A 22,745-nucleotide genomic window follows, 5' to 3' on the forward strand; every position below is an offset into this window, starting at 1 on the left:
TCAAAAAAAATTCCCAGCTCTATAGCTCCTCCTCCAGTATCTCTCACTCCAACACGCTGCTTCCCTCTCTCAGGAGTCCTCTCTCATCAGGAGCGTTCCTGCTTACCTGAGTCACTCTTTGCACTCCTGTTGTGACTGTGTATGCACGTGTGTGTGTCTGTGTGTCTGTGTGGAGGCTGCAGCTGAAGCTCACCGCTCTCCCTCTCTCTCTGTTGCCATGCTAGAGCAGGTAACATTCGGCTAGCGCAGGAGACACACAGCCTGAATTCAAATGCGCCTCCAGCCTCTCCGATTTACAAAGCCTCCACCCCTCCTTAACAGCACACCCCCCCATCTCCCCTCCTCCTCCATCATCTCTCTATCTGTCCCTTCTTTCCCACCCCCCTCTATCTTATTCTCCTCATCTCTGTCCACAATGTCTGCTCCGTCTCCCTCCACTGTTGCTTCATTTTGTGTCATTTCTCCCCTCTGCTGCCGCGCTCTCCCTTGTTTTTCATGTTACCTTGAGAGTGGGATGAGGAGGCACCAGGGATAATTCTGCCTCTGCAAAACACTGCAAACATTCCTCTTTTTTTAAAGACATTTCTGTTAATAACTGAACTGAAAGAAATCTGTTAGATTATTTCAACCTGTTTCCAAAAGAAATCAACATGTTTCTTAGAGTACAGCTGAGTCTGTCATCTATTTTGTAGACTATATTCTTATCTATGGGCTCTTTGAAGCTCTACCTGTGCACAGTGACGCATTGACCAAAGTGCTAATAACAACATGCTAACATGCTTGCAATAACAATGTCAACGTTTTAATGTTCAGCAAGTAGTGCTGAAACGATCTTACCTAATTGGCAATAAATACAAACTACAGATGAGGCTGACGAGAATGTCATTAGTGAATTTACTGGGCGATTAAAATTTTGACCCGATGATGGCGCAAGTGTTGAAGAAAGACTCTATGACTCGGGATCAATCTGCAGCCTGCAGGACTTTATTGAAAATACAGCATACAGCTTCAAATACCGCAACAATGAGACCCGCCCTGTAAAGCAGCCCACGGACTATTTTTATACCCCTCCTCAGATAAACATCATGCATGACTTTCCATCTGTGTATGTGTGTGTTGTTTTACCACAGCTTGTCTATGCAGAGTGAGACCATTCAAGGTTACTCAATTTTAGTAAACATGCTTTGCTTCCAACCTGACCCCAAGGGTCAGACACCTCTAGGCCTCCTCGCCACCACAAAGGTTAAGGGAGCCACAAAGCTATCACAGTTCATCCTAAGGGTATCTTTACCAAATTTCATGGCAGTTCGTCAATAGTTCTTCAGACATTTTGCTTGCAAAATGTCTGAAGAACGTCCCAAACGTCCCAAATTTGTGCTCATCCATCTTGTGGATGAAGATATTTCAAGGCATGAGGGAAAACTTTGACCTACTGGTGGGGCTAGATTAAAAGTCAAGGGATTCCTAAAGTCTTTACAAAACACCTTCTGGGTACCATGAAAATCTGTACAAAATGTCACATCAGTCCATCCAAAAGTTGCTGAGATGCTTCATCAAAAATCAACCAGCCTCATGGTGGCAGTAGAGAAGAAGTTCATGAGATTCATCCTACTTTAAAGGGATAGTGCACCCAAAAATGAAAATTCAGCCATTATCTACTCACCCATATGCCGGCAGAGGCCCTGGTGAAGTTTTAGAGTCCTCACATCCCTTGTGGAGATCAGCGGGTGGAGTAGCCAGCATACCTAATGGTAGACGGTGCCCCAGACTAACGTCCAAGAACACAAAACTGAATCCACAAAGTATCTCCATACTGCTCATCCATAGTGATCCAAGTGTGCTGCAGCCACGACATAAAAAGTTGTTTTGAAAAACGTCATATGAATTCTGTTTTAGCCTCACTGTAGCCTGTAGCTCTGACTGCCTCTCTGTGCTCCACGCTCACGTGCGCGCGCTCAGGGTGATCAGTGATCTCTGAAGAGCAGCAGTCTCATCAGTACTGATGTCCAGATTCTCAAGTGCAGGCATCGCCAATTCCCAGTCTGAGCAGCAAAGACTTTCCTCATCTGTTGGCATTGCTTTGCATTTGAAACAACTACACCACCAGGTTTCCAGTGCTCGACTCCGGTATTCTGCGGCTGGCTGAGGCTCATGAGCTGCAGCGGCTGCTTCTTCCAGTAGCCTGAGATCACTATGGATGAGCAGTATGGAGGTACTCTGTGGATTCAATTTTGTGTTCTTGGACGTTAGTCTGGGGCGCCGTCAGCCATTAGGTGTGCTAGTCGCTCCCCCCACCGATCTCCGCAAGGGATATGAGGACTCTAAAACTTCACCAGGGCCTCCGTCGGCATATGGGTGAGTAGATAATGGCCGAATTTTCATTTTTGGGTGCACTATCGCTTTAAACATCTGTACAAAATTTTGCAGCAACGTGCAGTACTTGTTCGGATATTTCAGTCTGTACCAAATCGCTGGACCTGAAATATCGACCGTCAGACAGACCGGCATTGCCACGCCAAAAGCAAAACAGCAAATGTGTCTGTGAAGATTCTCAGTCATCCAGACCATGGTAATCTTAAGTTCACAAGCGCACAGCACAGCACAGAAGAGCTGGCTTCTCAGGTCAAGACTCAGCTGTCCATTTACATCTAAAGGAGAAAGGACGTTCTTTTGAGGACAGCATCTTGGCCAGAGGAGACAGATGGTTTGAAAGAGGCAAAGAGCATGGATACCAAGAGGCGAAGCTCAATAGAACGCCCCATAGCAATAGACTCGCCCATGGTTTCGTCCTACCACCGCCATTTTGGACTGTCAGCAGACCGCAGCAGACCCGCTTGCATACAAAACACACAGACAAACTGAAGTATATCACTATTAATTATGCTTACAGTGCTACTCACCTCGTGATAGCTTGGTCACAGCTGCTTTTTCACGTTTTTGTAAAGCAAAATATAGATTTTTTTTTTTAAAAAAAGAAGAAAAATGGCCTAGATGGCATCTCTATATATTACATCCACTTATGAGAAGATTAACTTAATAACTCCTTCAAAATCACCCCATAAACCAATCTACCAAAAAATTAAAAAAAAAAAAAAAAAATCAATATTTTAACGAGAAACACATTAATGGCGACATCACATAGTCAGGAATAAAGATTTATTTACAGTTTGTACAGTATGGGGACTGTAATAATAATAATAATAATAATAATAATAATAATAACAGGCTATTTTAATATGATACACCTCAGGAGTTCTTACCTGTTGGGATCCTATGGTGGAAGGCCAGGTGCGGGGTGTTCCACCGATAGTTGTTGCAGTTAATTACACTACACTGTTTTCTTTAACTTTTTTTTCTCCTCTCTCCTTGACATCTTGCATGTTGTCTGGGCGCAACAGTCTAAGTTCAACAGTCCAAAATGGAGGCAGCACTACCACAGCTCCCCTAGTGGCTGTTGGCAAAAATTCAACGGAGCTTCGCTTCTTGGTATCCATGCTCTTTGAAAGAGGTGTGAATGGCACCATCTATATCAAATTAGAATGACCATCTTTATATGGGAAGTATGGTGGAGCAGTGGTTAGCATTGTTGCCTCACAGCAAGAGGGTTACTGGTTTTAACCCAGAGTTTCCCCTTTTCAGTGTGGGTTTTCTCTGGGTACTCCGGTTTCCTCCCACAGTCCAAAGACATGCAGGTTAATTGGTGACTCTAAATTGGCTGTAGTTGTGGACATGATTGGTTGTCTGTCTCTAAAGCCCCTTTTACACTGCCAGATTTTCGGCAATTGGTGGGCCGTTTTGCAGGCAAGCTGAGCCGGATTGGTGAGTTGATCCGAGGTGCCCAATTTTCCGCATTGTAGGGTAGTCATATTTGCGGAACCCTTTGAGTTAAAAAAGACAGAGGTGGCTTTCCGCAATGGGAGGGGCCGTTGATGACTTGTGGGAGGAGCTGTTGATGACGCTGCATGTGCGACCCACTGGCGGTGGACTAACAGGAAACAGCTGATAGCAGCAGGAATGAGCAGCTAGTAGCAAGAGGGAAATACAAACCTGACAGACACTGTAAAGATGAGCAACTGGGGAGACAAGGAATTGCGCACCCTCCTTGTCCTCGCAAATGAAGAGGCCATTAACCGTCAAATGACGGGAATGGTGAAGGATGGGCCGACTTACAAGAGAATCGCCGAAGGACTGACGAGCCGCGGCTTCCCTCTCATGTCACTGTTTATGTCACAAGCTGAGCTACACGTTTGTTACTTGCTCATGCCCCCCATTGCCCTGAAAAAGTCATATTCTGTATAAACAAAAGTAGGCAGGCGGCATTTTGCTGCACTCCCCGATTTTGTTTTTATACTGCCAATGCTGAAAAAAGACTGATTGGGCTTTCCTGCAAATTTGCACAATTCCAATCTAAAAAGGGCTTATGTGTCAGCCCTGTGATAGTTTGGTGCCTGTCCAGGGTGTACCCCGCCTCTCACCCAATGTCAGCTGGCCTCTATTATGGAAAATGAATTAATCTTTAAACAGAGGAGGTGGCCTTGTCACCACTTATCACCCACCTACAATGTAGTCTTAGGATCCCTCCCCAGGCAACCCTCAGACCCATCTAACCCTAATGACACATGCAATGGTCAGTTGGGTCAGTGACTCACATGAGACCTTAACGACTCCAAAACTTGAGTAAGGGTTCACAACCCCACACGGTTTAAAGCCTGTGACTCTGCACAGGTACGTTAGAACTGAAGAAGCCTCTTGGATGAGAGGTGAAACGTGTCCAGTTGCCTGTGATATAGTGCTCAATAGAACAGCAAATGTGGCTAGAAATGATAATAAATTATAATTTCGAATTAAATTCAAATAACAAAAGTTGTATTCTCCAACAGAAACAAACCTGACACTCAACCATTATGTGCAGAGATAAAATATGGATAATTCTTGCTGAGTTTTTGGATTTCTAACATCCTGGCTACGGCCCTGGCATCTCTACGTTTCAGTGTTAAAGGAAAAGGCAGGTCGGTCTCCTTGAGTCAGTTTTAGAAAGCAGTTGCTGCACTGGCAGTGTTTTTTTTTTTTTGACCTGATTTAATAAAATTAGACTTAAAGTTCTCAATTTCTGATTTTTGCATGCTGAATGTGAAGTTATAACTGGATGAATTAATGCAAAGCTTCTCTAAGCATGCATGAAAAGTTCATTTCATGACAAATAAAAAAGACGGAAATGAAAGCTCCTGCCTCAGAGAACTCCTCATCATTGAATGTGGCTCTTACAGACTCAGATAAAGAGGAATAGATGCAGGCTGTTGCTTTTTTTCCTTTGATCATTCTGAGCATTCATTCTGTGTCACGGGAATTAAAAAAAAAAGTGTTCTCCAGACTGCCAACATGACTGTAAAACGGCCACAATAACTCAAGCTGCACTAATGCTTTCTTGCAGATTACAGAATGAATCATTAAGGAGGAGGATGATCGTGGCTGTGGGGAAATTAAGGAAAGTTAATTTTAGTTTTCATACCAGTAAGTGAAAGCAGGCCAGCTCTGCTCCGTCCCTGTGAATTGCAGCTGTGTCCTGTCACTGGTTGTGTATATCATCAAACAATTTTCCCACTCAGTGTGGCACTGGCAATTCACTCAATTTATCACCACGTATGCAGATGGATATTCTGCTGTTTTTCATATTCTTTCATCTTTTTCCTTTTTTGGGGGGAGGGAGGAGAAACAGGAGCCACCGATTTGGCAATTCCCTTAAACAGTTTGTCCCGCGGCCCTGGCTCATCCATCAGACAGACAAAGACCAAGTGCTCCATGGGGTATAATTCTGTCAGACGTGTCCTGGTGGAGGACCGCCGATTATACACCAGTGTCTCTCTGTGGTGTCACTGTGGCTTTCTGTATTGATACAGCCACACACATAGCCCAAGGTTACAATTCAGTGAGTTATACGGCCATGAAAACACATATACCACCATGGTGCCTGCACCACAGGCAAAAGACGAGGGTGAGATGCTAATTTGCAACAGCCAAGGACAAAGCAAGCGAGACAGAAGCAGAGAGACACAAAGAAAATATTTCCATCTGCTGATTCTGTGATAGAGGCGAACATGAAAGAGAAAAACAGATAATACACACAGCGTCTTCAGTAAGGTCTACACACACTGATGGTAGCACAGAGGAGTAACCCTTTGTGTTGCATCTACACATGGGAGACAAATTAAAGGAAAAACCTTAATAAATGAGAGCCACAACAAGGACAGGAGTGATCATCTTTATGAGTGAATAGATCTATCCTGTGGTGAGTGGTCTCTTGCAGAAACACAGGCTCAAGGCACGGGTATGGATTCTGTGCTGACTCTCCTTTTTTTTTCTGTCTCACATCAAAGAAATTTGTCTGAGGCAGGCAAACTGTGGTAAAATAGAGGTGAGCATCTCTACGTTTTATTCTAAATGCAAAGTCACTTACTCATCAGTGCGTTCTTTAGGATTTGGTGGGTTGGACATCATTGACCAGTCTCAGACAACAGCACTGGTATATTTTTTATCTATAAAGCAATACTGGGCAAACTTCCGGCCTACCTCTTAACCCTGCTGTGTGTCGGCTGTGGTAGTCACCAGCTATGCTCCTCCAAGTGGTTGCTTTTTAATGTGCCCCAGGTTTTAACAGATGTGGGGAAAAGTGAATTCTCCTACTGTGCACCTTGGACGTGGAACAAGAAAACATTTTAAACACTCACATCCATTGATGGATTTCAGGGCATCATAAAGAACGTAGCATTTTTGTATTATATGTGTTGTATTTGTTGCATTTTAAATGTTTTCTGATTGGCTGCCACCTTGACCAGGTGTCTCTTCTAAAAGTGGTTTTCAGTCTCAATGGGACTTCCTGGTTAGACTGAAGTTGAATAAATAATAAATTAATAAAAAATCAGTCTACACAGGCCATCAGTACGTAACATTACCCAGTTTGTTCATTCAGTGGCAGCTGATTTTTTTGAAGTGTTTGGGCCAGGCGTAAAGGAAAAAATGTGAGTAGGAAGATTTTTATTATATATTATTATTGTCTTTATTTTTGCATTTCATTGTTTTGTTTTTTTTTTGTTTATAGAATAAAATTGAAATGTTGGGATTAAAGTTGAAATGTCGAGAATAAAGTACAAACAACATAAACTCTCTATTGTCTCGCAGATGTAACCATGGATATCCTTGCATCCTTCCATTTCCACATATGCAGTCGTCTCTTCCAACTTTGTCAGGTAATGTCTCTCTGAACAGATGCAATTTTTGGCACAATCTCTTTAAAGCTCTGATACTTATTACCACACTGTATTTATGCACTAAAAGATAAATAATTTCCTTGTTACTAAAACTGATTCTGAGAGACAATTACACCCATTAATCTGCACAAAGCATTTTGTAGAGGTAGCCATACGTAACACTGCAACACAAGTACTGCGATTTATTCTCAAAGTTCTACTGTGATCTTGAAATGTAAACTTCATTTTTGACATTTTGACTTTATTCTCAAAATGCAAAAAAGTGATAATAGTAACAATAAATTTTCCTCCTCTGATGTAATTTTTTATGCCTGGCCCTAATATTCCTCAAACACGGAGTTTCTTGTTCTAAAAAGTATGCCACCTTAAATCAATTAAGTGAAATTAAATGGCAGTTCAGATGGACGAAGGACACAGGAACTCTTTTTGACAGATAAAGCAGTTGTTGCCAATGCTACAACAGCAACTTTCTCTGCAGAATTGTCAGCTGTTGAACCAGGCTTTCATCGAAGGGACTTGCACACGCATCTGCATTTGTCGAACAGCCAATAGGAACGACCTCCCTCAGAAATAACCTCTGATTGGCCACAGTCTCCCATTACAGGCTAGATTCTCTAAAGTCTAAAAACAGAGCCAAGAGGAGGTGCTGAAGTCTCTCTCAGTCCACTTGAATTACAGTGTGCTTAAAGTTATCATAGGAAATAATGATGAATGAAACCAAAACAAAATCGCCTACCCCAGCTTTAACTGTGTGTTTGAAGTATCAATACTCATCAATAATTATTTACCAACCACTTATTTAAATTGCACTATATATCAGTTGAAGCATGATCCCATACTTATTCATAGATTTCCAGATCTCCACCGAATCTGGACCTGCTGTGCTGCAAAGTCAGGTAATAATTCTCTTTGGGCACGAGTGACTCCTTTCACACCTGTGTTAAAACAAGGGATATTTATTTGACAAAGTTAGGGTTGTCTGAAATGTTTACAGTATTTTATTTAAAACAAATGTTTGCAGTGTGTTGACAAATGTGGTACAGTTAAAAAATGTAGCAAGTTAACATAAAATTAAGCATCAATAAATACATTCAAATATGTCACAGAAAAATGAGGACAGTTGACTCACTGTACACTCCAACCTACATAGCTTTTTTTTTTTTGTTTTAAATCCAGAATCATTTCCACACTTTGATTTGGATGAATGACCTTCTAATACATTTGCAGCCATTATAATTCAGAGCATGTTGTTCTTGATCATCAGTAGCAGCTCCATGTTTCTCTGGTGCTGCTCCCTACACATAAATACACCAACTGTTCAACCATCCACAATCAAAGCGGATCTCTCATTAACAACAGAATGTGCCACTCCTCCTCAAAACATGCTCTGCCTTCTGAAAATCCTCAGCTTAGACAGGAATGTGAAGTAGATAAAAGTCAGGCTCACCAGCACATTTTTCAATGAGTACAACACAGGAGTTACATAACCAAACACAACAATCAGAGCGACTCGAATGATGAAGAAAGGAAAGTCCTGCAGAGTGACTCCAGCAAAAGACAACAAGGGGTTGTTAGGAGTGATGACCATGCGGAGAGTGGACATGAAGGCGAGGATGTAGACTGGGAACACCCAGACTGAGTAGAAGACTGATGGATCTCCTGCCACTCTCACCATCTCCACAGTGTCAAACCAAAACAGGAAGCTATCCACAAACACCTCTGACCTTCTGTCCCTCTTCCACAGGAAGCCCAGAGGACCTGAGTAGGATCGGGGGCGTGACAATGAGGAGTACAGGTAGGCCGTGCTGGGAGCTCGTGAGCTGGGTGTTGAGTGGCTGGGTGAGCCAGCGAGGTCCTGCCGTCTGCCAGAGGTGCTGCCGTTCCTGGCCTGTGGGTGGCCTTGGGTCAAACCGTTCTGGCCTTCTTCAGCATGCAGCTGGCCTGTTACGGAGGTCACCTGCTCCAGGTGGGTGAGGATGGGGCCTGGCATGTCAAAGTCCGAATCCAGACTGTCTGCTGCAAATGACAAGAGCACACACACAACATCAGCTGTTATACAGCACTATGTTTACCTAAGGACCAGCCAATGTCAAGATCAGTTTTATACATTACACACAGAGGTGTTTCTGTTATTTAGCCTACCCTCGTTGATATCAGTTGGGTGTGGTGGGCAAGATAATAGAAACAGCTGTTAGTATAGCACAATACAATTCAACATCACCACAAACTACAGCCTCCAAAAATGATCACAAAGTTGAATCAAAATCTCTCTGAAACAGTTCCACCAAAAACTGAACATGAAGGCAGGATTTATGGCAGGATTGTTGTATTAGACTGCATTACAGTAGTTTGTGTAGCTATTTCACAACTATACTGGCCTACTGCAGTCTTAAGCAGGATTTATATGTGTGTGCGTCAGCTCTATGCATAGCCTACACTGCAGCCTACGCACGTGGCCTGTGCTGTTGTGAGTGTTTATTCTTGTGCGGTGGTGTGTCTGTGTCACTCTGCAGTTACACCTCCAAAACCCTAGTCATCAGCTGGGTTTTTTGTGAAGTGCTGTAAAGTTTTAGTTAATTCAAAACACACCCAAAACACACATTAAACATTGCTTAATAGAGACAATTTCAAACACAAGTACACAAATCTGGACACATTTTCCCCACAAATACAATATGCTAACGTTTTTAGCACAAGCCTATGGCATTTTACATTGTATAAATTAGCCTAGCGGCAAGCAGACTTTGCCTCTACTCGTATGAAGCCAGGATAAGTCACGCATAAGACTTAAAATGCTATTTTTGTGGAGGCTTTATTGTCTTCATAATTTATTGTTTATTATCTGTGAAATTAAAGTAAATAAAAGCTTTGTTTCCACTGAGGGAAATGGTTTTAGCTTGCAAAAATAGACAGGAGGTCTGTGTCGCTGCGAGGTTTCTGTGGAGGTGCACGTTGGGTTACAGCAGAGGGTACGGTGTAGGCTCTCTTGCGTCAGGTTTTTACTTTAGATATCTGCCCCTTTTTTTTTTTTTTTTTAACTTTTTTTAATGTTCTCTATCAGCTGTATCAGAAGTTGTGTAAAGTTGCTGCTTTAAAACTCAACATTCCCTTATTTTGCTGCTTCACAATAAAAATTTTTATGTAACAAAATAACAGGGGAACTTTATTTTTAAGAGTCTATGGGAATTGAAATATGTTTATTACCGAATTAGCGAAACTTTGTTAGCGGCTTCTCTTTAAATAAGACAACTGTAACAATCTGGCAGGGAAGAAGAGTAAAATTAGAAACATCCACAGTGAGATGTTGATGAAGAGCTGCAGACGACAGGCTCTTACTGCACCTCTGCAAACAGCTCACCTCCAACAGGTGAACTTCTTTTACCTGCCCTGCTGTGGAAAAACACATGCAGCAAAAATAACAGGGGACTTCAGCTGTGGATCAGCTTGCAACTGAACATGTAGCCCACTTTGTAGAAAATACTGAGATATGTATAGTATGTCGCCATTCAGCCTGAAAATACCGGGATATGAATTTTTGTCCATATCGCCCAGTCCTACAGTATGATCTACATTAGTAGTTCTCAACCAGGGGTTCAGAGAGAGTTTCAGGGGTCCTCAGAAAAATGGGGAATATTTATTTTCACTATTTGATTCAGTATAGAAGTGAACCCAGTGTGAGTGTATCTCCTCAACTGTAGTCAACAACTACAGACATTAACAGCTACTAATAACATAAATGGCTCTGTTCTATTCAAGTACCCCAGTAAGCCCCACACAGTGTGACACTGAATCAGCATGCCAAGTACCAGGACCCTGAAACTGCAGCAGCTAAATGGAATTCAACCATGATTAATGTAATTATTCACACTCCTGCTTTTCCTGCTGTGTCATGTCAAAATATCAACAAACGTTTAATCAGTTTGATCTCGCAGAACAAACAACATAAAACACTTAACATGCACGACGTATACACCTGAACATCATTTCATTTCAACAACTCACATTGTCCAATGAGCTTGCAGGGGCGTATCCTCTCTATGATATCCACACAGATGAGGCAGAAAAGCACCAAGGAAACGGGCAACTCAGCGAAATGGTCAAGCCTTTCCCCTCTGTCCACCTGCACCTACGGTACAACCCATAATAGCGAAAACAAATGTGAATTCAATAATACAAAGAACTGATCTGCCACTTTGAAATCATGAGGGATGGAGCAGGAAGAAAGTGAATCGAAACTCTTCGTCACGGTATTTGGCTGGACTGTTGAAGAGGAGCCAAGTATTTATGAAGCCATCTGGTTTTATCACCCCATCATTACGGACATTAAGGCACTGCTGAATGCCCTTTAAATAAGATTAAGAAATATTTAATGTATGAATATGTCTGACACGTCTCTCTGTGTGGCCAGATGCTCTTATTTATGTCCTTGGCTGGGCCAGAAATAAAAGACAGCGTCACATATATGTAAAAAATTCCTGTGTTCTCTTTGAGTGGTGGATGATATTAAAGCTTGGGTTAATGGCCAACCTGTTATGTTCACTGAGGGTTACTGAATACCCCACACAGAGATTACAGTCATGTGACGGTGGACACATTTCCACTGCCTTTTTCTTACAACTGCGATGGTGCTAAAGTCCCTCTCAGTGCACTCTGAGAAAACATTTGGATGTAGCTTCAAGGAGCAAAACCTCAAGAGACTGAGTGGAATTGGTGACAAGCAATCTTCTTCTTTCTCTGTGGTGCAATGCGCCGTGTCAACCATCACTCAGTGAATAATAATAGTGCCCTAAACACATTCTCTCACACAAGGGGGTCATAAAACGAGCTGGTGCCACAAATGGACTGTTTACAACAAATATGCCTGTTCAAGGTCCCCGTCAGAGCATGACAGAACAAAACGTCAACAGGTGCCTCTCCATGACAAGAACGATCAGTCTCGATGACATTACCTTGGAGCTGGCTATTAAAATAGCAAAGCACGGTAATGTACACAGGAGGAGATACGCCAGCGCTGTCGGTCTCCTGAAAAACAAAAACGGTTGTTTTTAGATCACATTTAAACAACGATCATTGACCCCTTTTTTTTAAAAGAAGTGCTGATCCCTCTTAATGCTGTATGCATGTATTGTATCGTGTTATCGTCAGGCGTTCAGGAAAGTTGCTGAACACATTTACTCAAGTACAATTTTAGATTTGTTTATACCTACTTCATTTTATGCTACTTAATACATGTACTGTATCAAAGCGTCATGCATTCACTTGAGACAGAAAATAGACATCCAGGTGTCAGGAGCCAACAGTGCTATCTGGAATAGCCAATGTGGCTTTTTACACCCGGGTGTATATTCCTGGGCGCCCTAGCAACTGGCAAAGTTGAAATATGACAATAACTGTACAAGTCCACTCAGCTAGTCTTATGTAAAGAGTGTGCATTCAGCAGCTTTATACATCCTAACAACTGAAACCAACGAGTCAGCAAAGTCTAAAAACGATAAGCCAACGTTGGCTACCTTCACATTCCACTATCATTCTGAATGGGACAATATTCTGAATTTATTACACAGCTCTATTAAATGGTGTATTCTGATTGGTCAGTTGCGGCATTCAGAGGTCTGATATTACTGTGTAATAACCGTTGCTATGTAGCCCAGTGTTGCTAGGGACGCTGCTTTTTATTTTCTCTTGATTCCCTGTAGCTATTGTAGCGCAGATTCAGCCGTTGCTGGCAGTTTTTTATTCTCTCCTCCCTACTTAATTTATAAATCAATAAAAATCGTATAATTAATCAATATTCTGTCTCAAATTATTTATTTAACTGATAATTAGCCGTGTAATAAGCGGGATAATGTATAATGAGCCGGTGAATACTGGGAAAATAACTCCCGAAGGGTCATGTAAACAGTATATTCAGTTTGGAGTTAGGCCTTTTATCCGAATTTAGCATATTCTGATGAAGACGTGGGATGTGCCATTTTTTGTGTCTTTTTATGTCTTATAAGGTGTCCTTGAGAGCTTTGAAAGGCGCCTATAAATAAAATGCACCATTATTATTATCATTATTTGTCTCAGTTGGGTTTTTTGGTGGTATTTTTTGCTTTTTTATTGGTCTGTGCACTGTCATGGATACGTTGTTCACAAATTAATTTGCCAGCAGTTTGCAAGGCTGTGTCACAGATGCATGCCCAAAAGAAAAGCCCACATTTTTGCTCCTAAAAAGAGACACGTCCACTTTTTAACATTACGAAAGACTTGGACACCAACAGGTTTTCGGATATGCAAATATCGCAACACTGATGTTTTCAAGATGGTGGTTGGATAAATAAAAGAGGGAGGCTGTGTTTGCACGGTCCAACATGTCAGCCACTGGTAGGAAACTGAAAAAAACCTATTTTGATGCAAAGAAGCAAAATGAGAAGCAGCTCCAGTTGTTACACTTTACCATATTTTGATGTGATAAACAACATGTTAAGGCACGTTAATGGGAGTATGCACAGCTGTGGAATATTTATTTTCATTAGCCATGTATGCAGTTTAGTATGAATATTGTGTTTCTGGAATAAGCACAAAAACCTGAATATTATGTGCATGTAAACACGGTCAATGACTCACACACGACTCAAACCCCAGTCTCCTGTGTGAAAGTCCTGTGCCTCACCCATTCACTTACCATGTCTTATTCCCTCTATGGACTGTCTCACTCTTCATGCTAAGTCATCTGACTTTCTGCCAGTACATTTGTTTTTTTGTCATACATTTACCACTTGAATCTCAGAGGATATCTGAGACTGGCAAGCCCTAACAATAACCACTTTGCCATCTTGACGCGTCAACATGACTAGCCAACCACAGCGGGCAGTGGGATCCATAATAACACTTCATAGGGATCAGTGAAATTAGCCAAATAGATGCAGTGTGAGTATTCTTACGCAAGTGCAAATAGAAACTACGAGAAAAAAAAATTGCCCTGTTTTTTCTGATTTAACAAGATTATTATCTCAGAATTATGAGAAAAGTTTTCATGGGAAAAAAACAAAACGATCTGATTTTTTGTTTTTCCAATGAAAACCTTTCTCAGGATTCTGAGATAATAAACTTACTTGCGTAGTTTCACTTTCAGATGATATAAACAAAGCATGCAAAATATGATGCTTTGTTAAACATTAAGCTACAAAACAGTATAAAGAAGGCTTAGTCAAGATTATTTTAACATTGACCAGCTACAATGTTATAACTCCTGTGGTTATTTTGCATCATGGGGAACTTTTACTTTCAATATTTTAAAGCATATCTTTCTGATTAAATGTCTTAATGCAGGACATATTTGTAATAATGTATTTTAAATTGTAGCATTATTTAGGAGCAGTTTTCCTTCCACTACTGCATCATTACGAGTGTTTTTTTCCTCATCAATTTTATTTAGGCCAAGATCCCAAATCTGCCTCAAATGGTTTGTATTCTAACCATTTTGACTTTGCTCACTTGTTTATGTCAGATTCTTTATCTGTTAAATGCAGATGCTGAATCACTGTGACACTGATTACACTACTTCCCAACAGGTGTACTCACCACTGTGTGATCTCTGATAAAAACCTCTTCCGCTTCAGGATCAGATATTTCAGGGGAACCCACACCAGCAGGGTCACAGTGGTCACATAGGCGATAGAAGCCGCCACCACGAGCCAGTAGGCCGTGAGATCCCGTCCTTTCACGTCACGAATGAGGCTGGCAAACCTCTCCATAATCACAAAGATGGGTACGATAAGGGCTGCAAACTGCAGCACCTCATACAGGATGAACTTGACCGTCTTCCCCGAGGGCATGGTCCCCGCACACCAGCTGCTGGTCTGAACTTGGAGCAAAAGACTTTGACAATCATCTCCCGAGAAACAAGACAGTGGAGCTGTTGGACTCTGCACACTGACATTGCTTACACTGCACTGGGGGCTGTATTCTTTTATTGCTGAGGTAATGAGGTGCATGCTCGCCTTTTTATGGGCTCACAAAGAAGAGCACTCCCATCCCATAATTTCAAGGAGAAAAATTACGCTCAGCTGAGAACTGGACTGTACACGGGCTCTGGAAAGAGTGCTTGATTACATTGTCTGTTTTAACAGATGTTATTTTGATGAACTATTGAAATATACATTTTTTTTGTTGTAACTGCAACAAAATAAAATAAATTATGTGCAATTAATCAATATTTTAAAATAACACTTTGAAATTACAGTGACATGCCTTTTACACTTCAATTTCCTCTATCTAGCCTTATAGGTCTCTCTAATACACGCATGGCACACACACACACACACACACACACACACACACACACACACACACACACACACACACACACACACACACACACCTCCATCTAGTGGCAGGGCAGGGGATGATGTTGAAATGTCCTAACAAAAACCTGGTTTCAAGTATTTCTCAGCACCTCTCTGAAACAGTTTAGACAAAAAACTGAATGTTAGTGGTGGAAGAAATGAGAAAATACTCTGCTACAAGTAAAAGTCCTGCATTTAAAACCTTACTGAGGTAAAATATGTCAGTATCTTAAGCAACATTTACTTAAAGTATCAAAACTACAAGTACTAATTGTGCAGTAAAATGTTCCCCGTCAGTGTTTTTGGATTAATATCACTGCTGTATTAATGTGTATGTTGCATTTTACTGTTCTAGATGTTTAAGGGTGAGCTAATTTTTTAAAACATATTTTTTATTGTTTTTTAACTACATATAAACAGCTATACAGCATTACAAAAGATAAAGGCCTATCAGGGTCTATCCCATTGTGATACAAGATGCCAAAAAAAAAAAAAAAAAAAAAAATAGATTGAAAAAATATTAAGTAAATGTGATTTACCTCACGTGGAGTTATCAATAAAGTTGGGGTTTAGAGTCTCCAAGTTCTCACAAATTTATCAGAAGAGCCATTTAATGTGAATCTTAGTTCCTCAAGTTTGAGATGTTGCGTCATCTCCCTCAACTCAGTGGTTGAGCCAGTGGAGGATTTACCTCCATGCTAATACAGTGACAAATTTTGTGACTTTAAGTTTAGATCCTGAAGGATTCTTATTTTCCTCTAGGCTGAGCTAATTTCAACTCCTTCATATACTGTTGGGTAGTTTAATCTACAGCAACGCATCATATTCTTTAAGATCATCATGTTTGTAGTGTCACCGTCCTGTGAGAACCACAGATTTCCACTGGTGTAGTGGAGGGTACACCCACCTCTTTTCCAGGCCATTTATAGGACACCCACTAGCAGCTAAAAAGTCATTGGAATATACAGCAGAGTTTACTCACCTCCTCCTCTGTAACCTACCAACCTACCTAGTCGTACACTCACCTCACCAACAACCACCTCACCACTGCCTATACCTAAAAAGTCAACTTTTCATGGAATCAGAAAAACAGCCCTGTTTTCAGGTTTGTGACAAATTTTCCAGCTGATCCAAGAGGTTTCAATGTTCATCCTTCACTTTATCACAAACATTCAAAACCAACACATCTGGAGATAAATCATAATCTGTAAAGAGGCATGCAGTGAAGTAACAAGTATAATATTTACCGCTGAGATGTAGTGGAGTGGAAGTACAAAGTGGCATAAAAGGAAATACAAGTACCTTGAATGTGTACTTAAGTAAAAGTACAGAAATTGTAGTAAAGAAATTGTGGGTGTGAATGCTGCACTACACTACACTGCAATGCTGGTGTAAATGTGTATGAAGAAGGTGAACTATTAGAAATAGATGGAAAGGTGGGAATGGGTTTGATTGATAATAATAGTCACCACTGTGAAATATTAAAACCTTCATGAATGTAGAATTTACTGCTGAACTGTTGTATAAGACTGCAATCGTTTTAAATACACTTACCTAATAAAGCAATCAGGTGTACATGCAATTCTCAAAAGCTTAGTTAATCTGCTTCATCGAAAAAAGCAAACAACTGTCATCATGTCTTGACCCATACGTTGCTGAAACTCTAGTACTCATAAATATGAGACAACACCTTTTTCCAACTCAGCCTCGCTGACTTCAAACTGTTGAGAAAAGAGTACAAAAACATAAACACAGAAATCTCTCGTGAAATAATCAAAGCTGTTCTCACTTCAAAAGAAAACAGTGTGTTCATGTCGGACTCCGTCGCTCATGGTGAGAGGTGGTTGAGAAAAATATGCTCTGAAAATGATTTAAGAAACAGAAAACACTGTTTCCTGTTTCTTACAAGTGCTCTTAAAATAAGAAAAACAGTAAAACAAGGCTATTTGTATTACTCTGTACATTTGGCCTGGTTTTATTGTGAATACCAATTAATAAGTATGGTTAAAAGAATACATACAAACAGCAGGATACAAGTTTAGACAGAACCTTTACAATAATCGATGTTTTAAAACTTAAAAACAGGCAACATCTCAATCCTGTGCAATAAAGTCACATCGGGGGCTGCGGTCCACCACTGTGGTGCAACAAGATGTTACATTTCGGATGACGTGTGATGATTAACTGGCTCCTGGTCCCGTGGTCCCAGAATAGCTGCTACTTTTTATATATTTGATATTTTCAGCCCTCTTTGATCCAACAGATTAACACTATTTCCACGCTTGCATTTAGTTGAAGGCAGCAAAAACAAAAAAAGATTCCGTGTCTTTTTCAAATCAACTATATCAACGCTTAAAATCAAGTTCTGGAGAATGAAACGGCCTCTTGTTTGCAAAGTCCCTAAAGTTTAGGTTGCTGAGTTGCTTTACATCCGTACGGTGGCACGGGGGTGGCAAGAAGGAGCACGACTGAAACATAGAATCTCAAGAGAAATTGTGGTGACACAAACACCAATTTGTCCTGCGACTGGAAAATCTAGTTCATCCTATTTATATAACTGCTTCATAATTCCTTCATTTACCATCATTCAATATTAAACAACAGATAAATACTCGTCCTGTTTCATCAGCTTCTTTGCAATCCAGTCAGTGTTTGTAAACATCAACTCTTTCCTAAAGATTCTGAAGACGTAGAAGCCGTAGAAGAGTGTGTATGGTTTGAGAACTTGGTCCAATATTTGATCGGTAAGTGTTGCTGTAACTGATAGCTTAGGAAGAACTTGAGAAGAAGTGTTTACAAACCCTGACTGAACCTTCCCAACTCATCAAACCTCATGTCAGTCCTGCGTCAGGTAGAATTTGTTTTAGTGTTACACATCTCTGAGAAAGGACAGATTCAAAATGCGTGGGGAGGTTCGATCAGTTTTTCACATTACCATTTGACCCTACAGTACAATAAGCATGTATCAAACACTGAGAGAAATGTCCATGTTCTTGTGTGAGCGATTTAAATATACAACTAAGTTAGGCAGAATATCACATACTCCGCTTTTCTCTGAATACATACATCCTGCACTGCTTCTTCATTTAAAATAGCAATAACAATAATCAAAAGATAAATTAAAATGCACTACAAAATTCATTTTTTTCAACACTGACTAAAGAGATGCTTTGAAGACACTGGGGCTGTTCAGAGTTCGCCCCTTAAGTCTGTTAGTACAGCCCCTGAATGGACACAGAGCAAAGCTTATATCCGCCGACAAGGATCTAGAGCTGCTCGTTCTGAAAAGGAAAACTCTGCAGTATGAAGTTGAGAGTCAATCACGTGACGGAAAGAATAAAAAGAAAAGAAAAATACCGGGTTTTCTGGCGGGGTTTCCCCCCCCCATTTTGTTCTCTTTGGCTTTTACACCTTCAGTTCAGCAGAGACGTCATGACTGCAGAGTTCACCTTTAAGGCTGAGGGAAACACCCGGAGCTGTGCTAACATACAGCCCACCCATGAGGTCATCATGTGGCTTCACTACGAGTTCAGTACAGTATATACAAGAGTCATGTGCATGCTTAAATTCCTCTTTTTCCCCTCAAAAACAAAAAGTGGCTTCAGTTTTCAGTACTTCTAAAAGTTGACAACATATACAGAATGTATTAACCTAATGGTTTTAACATCACTAAAAGTCCTTTTTCCTGTTTAAAAACAAATGTCAATATGAGTTGACACCTCTTTTTCTGTGACATGATTAGCACTGCAGTTGATTAAAGTGGGTGAGAAGGCTGTGGCATATTAGTGTGTGAGTGACGGTAAGGTATCAACCAACTGGTGCAACTGTGTTGGTGTGTGTGTGGCTGTATGTACACTTGTCTGTAGTGTGTTTGGATGTCCTGTGTGTAGCTCCAGTGTGCATGTTGAGGGGTGCTGTAAAGGAATGCCTGTGTGTATTTCACACTTGATCAAATAGTAATTGCATATATATTTTGTGGTTAGGCTGAAGTGGCTCACAGTTACACTTGTCTTCTCAAAACAATTTTGTTGACGCTTTATTTTACAGGTCCGTAACTTCTTAATTTTGTAATTTCCTGGAAGTTTTTAGTAAAGAAGTGGGGAATTTGATGCTTATTATTAAGAAAATACTGCACATAAACAGCTGCCTTCACTTCTAGTTAAGGTGGAACCCTCTTACAGTGATCACGTCTGTCAGGGTCACAGTGATAACTATTAGGACATGATTCATATAACTGAGTATTTTTCTTTATCCCTCATGCAGATTACCATCTAACTAACATTTGTATATCAATTACATGAATATAAAATAATAGGGGGCATCATGTAGGGGCATTATCAGTCCACTTTACGAGTTCAGCTTTAACCACAGGTGCTTTCCCCATGCGCATTAGTTTCCTGTCTCCACTACCAGCAGCCATGAGTGTTTCCTGTTGCTTTAGTAGACTACACAAAGTAGCCTGAGGAACACCACTGCTGCATCTCACTGGCTCGTTTTTGGCAGTTTGTGATACATTTTGAGGAGACTACGTTTTTCGTTTTGAAAGCCCTGACCAAGACCTACAGTGGTAGAAACATGTTGGCTCTTGTAATGATGTGGCCGCTACAATGAAAGTTTTTAAATATTCCTTCCTCGTTTTTCTAGATTTTTTCGGAGTGCCTGGATTGACTTTCTGTCGATTCTGTTGTTTGACACAAGATTTTGATCCACATTTGTATAAACAGAGCAACCAGTCATCTCCCTCTTAGTCTACGTTTTTCATTAGAGAAAATGACCTTCTTTTCACTGTCATGATTGTAATGTGCGCACATTGCCAGCCTCAGGTAGCCAGCTGGAAGCAGACAGGTTACTGCCAGGCAAAGTATCAGGGGAGTTAAGTTAAATAAACAAAACAAGAATTACCGTACCATAGATTTTTTTTTTTATCCGTATACTGTCATGTACAAAAAGACGTAAGTGACGACTTGATTACTATCAGCAAAATATTTAAACATCATTTGTATGGGAATGATTCTGGTTGATTAGTGTAAGCGGGTTCCACTGTAATGAACTGCTAGCGTAACCTAAAACATCTTAAGCCAGTCCATAGTAGGTCACCTGAATATCCAAAAATATATACAGTGTGAAGGATAATGTTCTCTAAGTTAAATGACTAATGAAAGAATATTTACTTTTGCCATTCTTTTACAGAAATTCCTCATTAATTGCTTTGAAATTAAACTGAAGTTTAAATACAATAACTTTGTCTCATTTTCCCCATGATAACCTAATTGTGTAGTTCAGACCCATAAAATAAAGCATTACCACATTTTGTCAATAGTCAAAAGGAAGCAATAGATGTCAGGTCTTGTACATCAAAATGGACGATGCAGATATTGCTATCAGATCTAGATTTGGAAGTGATCAGGCTTGAACGAAACTTAAATAAGTGCAACTGAAAGTAAAAGTGCAACTGGAAGCTCCGTGTCTTCACATCTGAGTCGTGAAGAAACAGAGCAGAGGTGTGTAGATGCAGAGGAATCATTAATTAAATACAATCCAAAAAGAACATAGTGTGCCTGTTTTTAGACCATGTGTGTCTTGGTGTGAGCTCCTCAAGTCAAACCCTCGTGATCACTTCTAAACCTGGAGTAAGAAGTGTAACTGTATATTTATCTGCCAAATAAAACGACACAAAGCGTGCCGGATGCCGTGTTTAGTCTACTCTATTTGAACTGTTTCCTCCATGTGGTGTTCCATGGTGAAACAAATTATAAAACGTAATAAAAGAAATTATCTTCGACCGCTGTTTGATCAGGTCTGGTGCGCGTGTTTGCGTGAGGATAACTGTGAGCTCAGGGGGCTCTATAACAAGGCTTTCTCTGAGTAGGGGGCCTGTGAGGTGTCTGAGGAAGGTGCTATGCTCTGGCCAGAGGGGGTGCTGCTGTAGTTTGGCGTCTGCGTCATGCTTGCGGGAGTCGTGCCTGGGGCGCTGGCTGGGTTCTGGTAGGACTGTAAGTCTGCTGGGGCCATGCTGCCTGGAGCTGCAGTGTAGACTGGCGGCTGGCCCATGTACATATGAACGTCACTGTGAAAAAAAAAATGAAGCAACATTAATTACTACAGTACAGCAAGGTGTTATAATTAAATGGTAGGTGGAAGGTAGAATTCATAATACTGTAACTGTCTAATAAAATGCAGTATTCAAATACTGTCCAATGTCAAATAATAGCCGTGACCAGCACGATTAATTAAATGCTACCCACTAATAAAGAACGGGTGACACTAAGGGGCATGGAACTAACCCGTAATTTAAATTTAACTCGCATGGTAATTTTAGCCTAATTTAGATTTCCACAGCACTTATTCAATCTTCACAAGAACAGAGTAAAGTCACACTCACCAATCTGCTGCTCGTAAGTTCCCTTTTTAACACTAAAAATGTTTTCGTTTGCAAAGTCACAAGATCGTTTGTCTGTTTTGAGCAGCGTTAAGAAGTACGTTACTGCTGTAAAGATTATCTTTTTATAAAACTGGCCTGTCTGTGCAGTAGAAAGATGCAAGAACATGTGAAACTTGTGCTACATGACCAGAGGAATCAGAGTAAAGGGATGTGGCATTTGCTTTTGTTCAAAAGGTAGAAAACCTACAACTACCAGAGTGCACTGACTGATCAGCTCAGGTTAGTTTAACAGTTCGATTGAGGGAGGATCGGGTCTCTCTCTCAATCCTCTTCTATACGCTTTGCGTCCATGGTGGCGGGCATAAGAAAATGTGGAAGTACAATCTGTAGTTTGAGCAGCAACTCTAGAGCCAGCAAGAACCCAAGAATGAGAAAGGACATCTGGGTTTACCTCAGCTCATATTAGAGGTCTACTGATTCATCGGTTTGGCATATTAATTGGCACCAACAATCTGACTTTATATAAATCATTAATGGTGGGAACGGAGCTCCGACGGTGGCCAATAGCTGTAACCGCTACTTGTCATGTGGGTACGACTGTAAAGTTTTTGCACGGAGCACCCCACATGCAAATACAGGGTAATGTGTGCTTTAGATAATTTGTAAGATTTAAATGAAAGTCAAATAATGTAGGACAGCTCTACTTCTTTATTAGGGGTGTAATAATGTTGCTGGTTATAGACTAGCATTATGTGCTTTCTCTGTTTT

General features: G+C 40.8%; 2 protein-coding genes across 2 annotated transcripts in view; both read right to left on the minus strand.

Annotated features, from left to right (window-relative positions):
• Positions 1 to 8,210: 8,210 nt before the first annotated feature.
• Positions 8,211 to 15,441, minus strand: tmem236 (transmembrane protein 236). Its single transcript, XM_049598635.1, has 4 exons — positions 14,832 to 15,441; positions 12,215 to 12,287; positions 11,268 to 11,391; positions 8,211 to 9,281 (listed from the first exon to the last, which is right to left on the minus strand). The coding sequence occupies exons 1-4, from the start codon at positions 15,242 to 15,244 to the stop codon at positions 8,641 to 8,643; spliced, it is 1,251 nt and encodes a 416-aa protein (XP_049454592.1). The 5' UTR covers positions 15,245 to 15,441; the 3' UTR covers positions 8,211 to 8,640.
• A 2,080-nt stretch (positions 15,442 to 17,521) lies between these two features.
• The window catches only part of LOC125902001 (collectin-12-like), a 67,944-nt gene continuing 62,720 nt past the window's right edge, over positions 17,522 to 22,745 (minus strand). The window contains 1 exon segment of the mRNA XM_049598077.1: positions 17,522 to 21,662. Coding sequence (XP_049454034.1) covers positions 21,440 to 21,662 — 223 coding nt within the window. The 3' untranslated portion in view covers positions 17,522 to 21,439.

Source organism: Epinephelus fuscoguttatus, linkage group LG15, assembly GCF_011397635.1.
Source record: "Epinephelus fuscoguttatus linkage group LG15, E.fuscoguttatus.final_Chr_v1".
NCBI classification, from domain to species: Eukaryota; Metazoa; Chordata; class Actinopteri; order Perciformes; family Serranidae; genus Epinephelus; species Epinephelus fuscoguttatus.

Bases quoted from the DNA above. Each gene is read 5' to 3' on its own strand.
- tmem236 (XM_049598635.1), bottom strand. From the start codon at position 15,244: ATGCACCTCATTACCTCAGCAATAAAAGAATACAGCCCCCAGTGCAGT. The intron at 11,392-12,214 runs GTAATGTCATCG...GTTGTACCGTAG, and splicing joins TTTTAATAGCCAGCTCCAAG to GTGCAGGTGGACAGAGGGGA. The intron at 9,282-11,267 runs GTGAGTTGTTGA...TGTCATTTGCAG, and splicing joins CTGCAAGCTCATTGGACAAT to CAGACAGTCTGGATTCGGAC.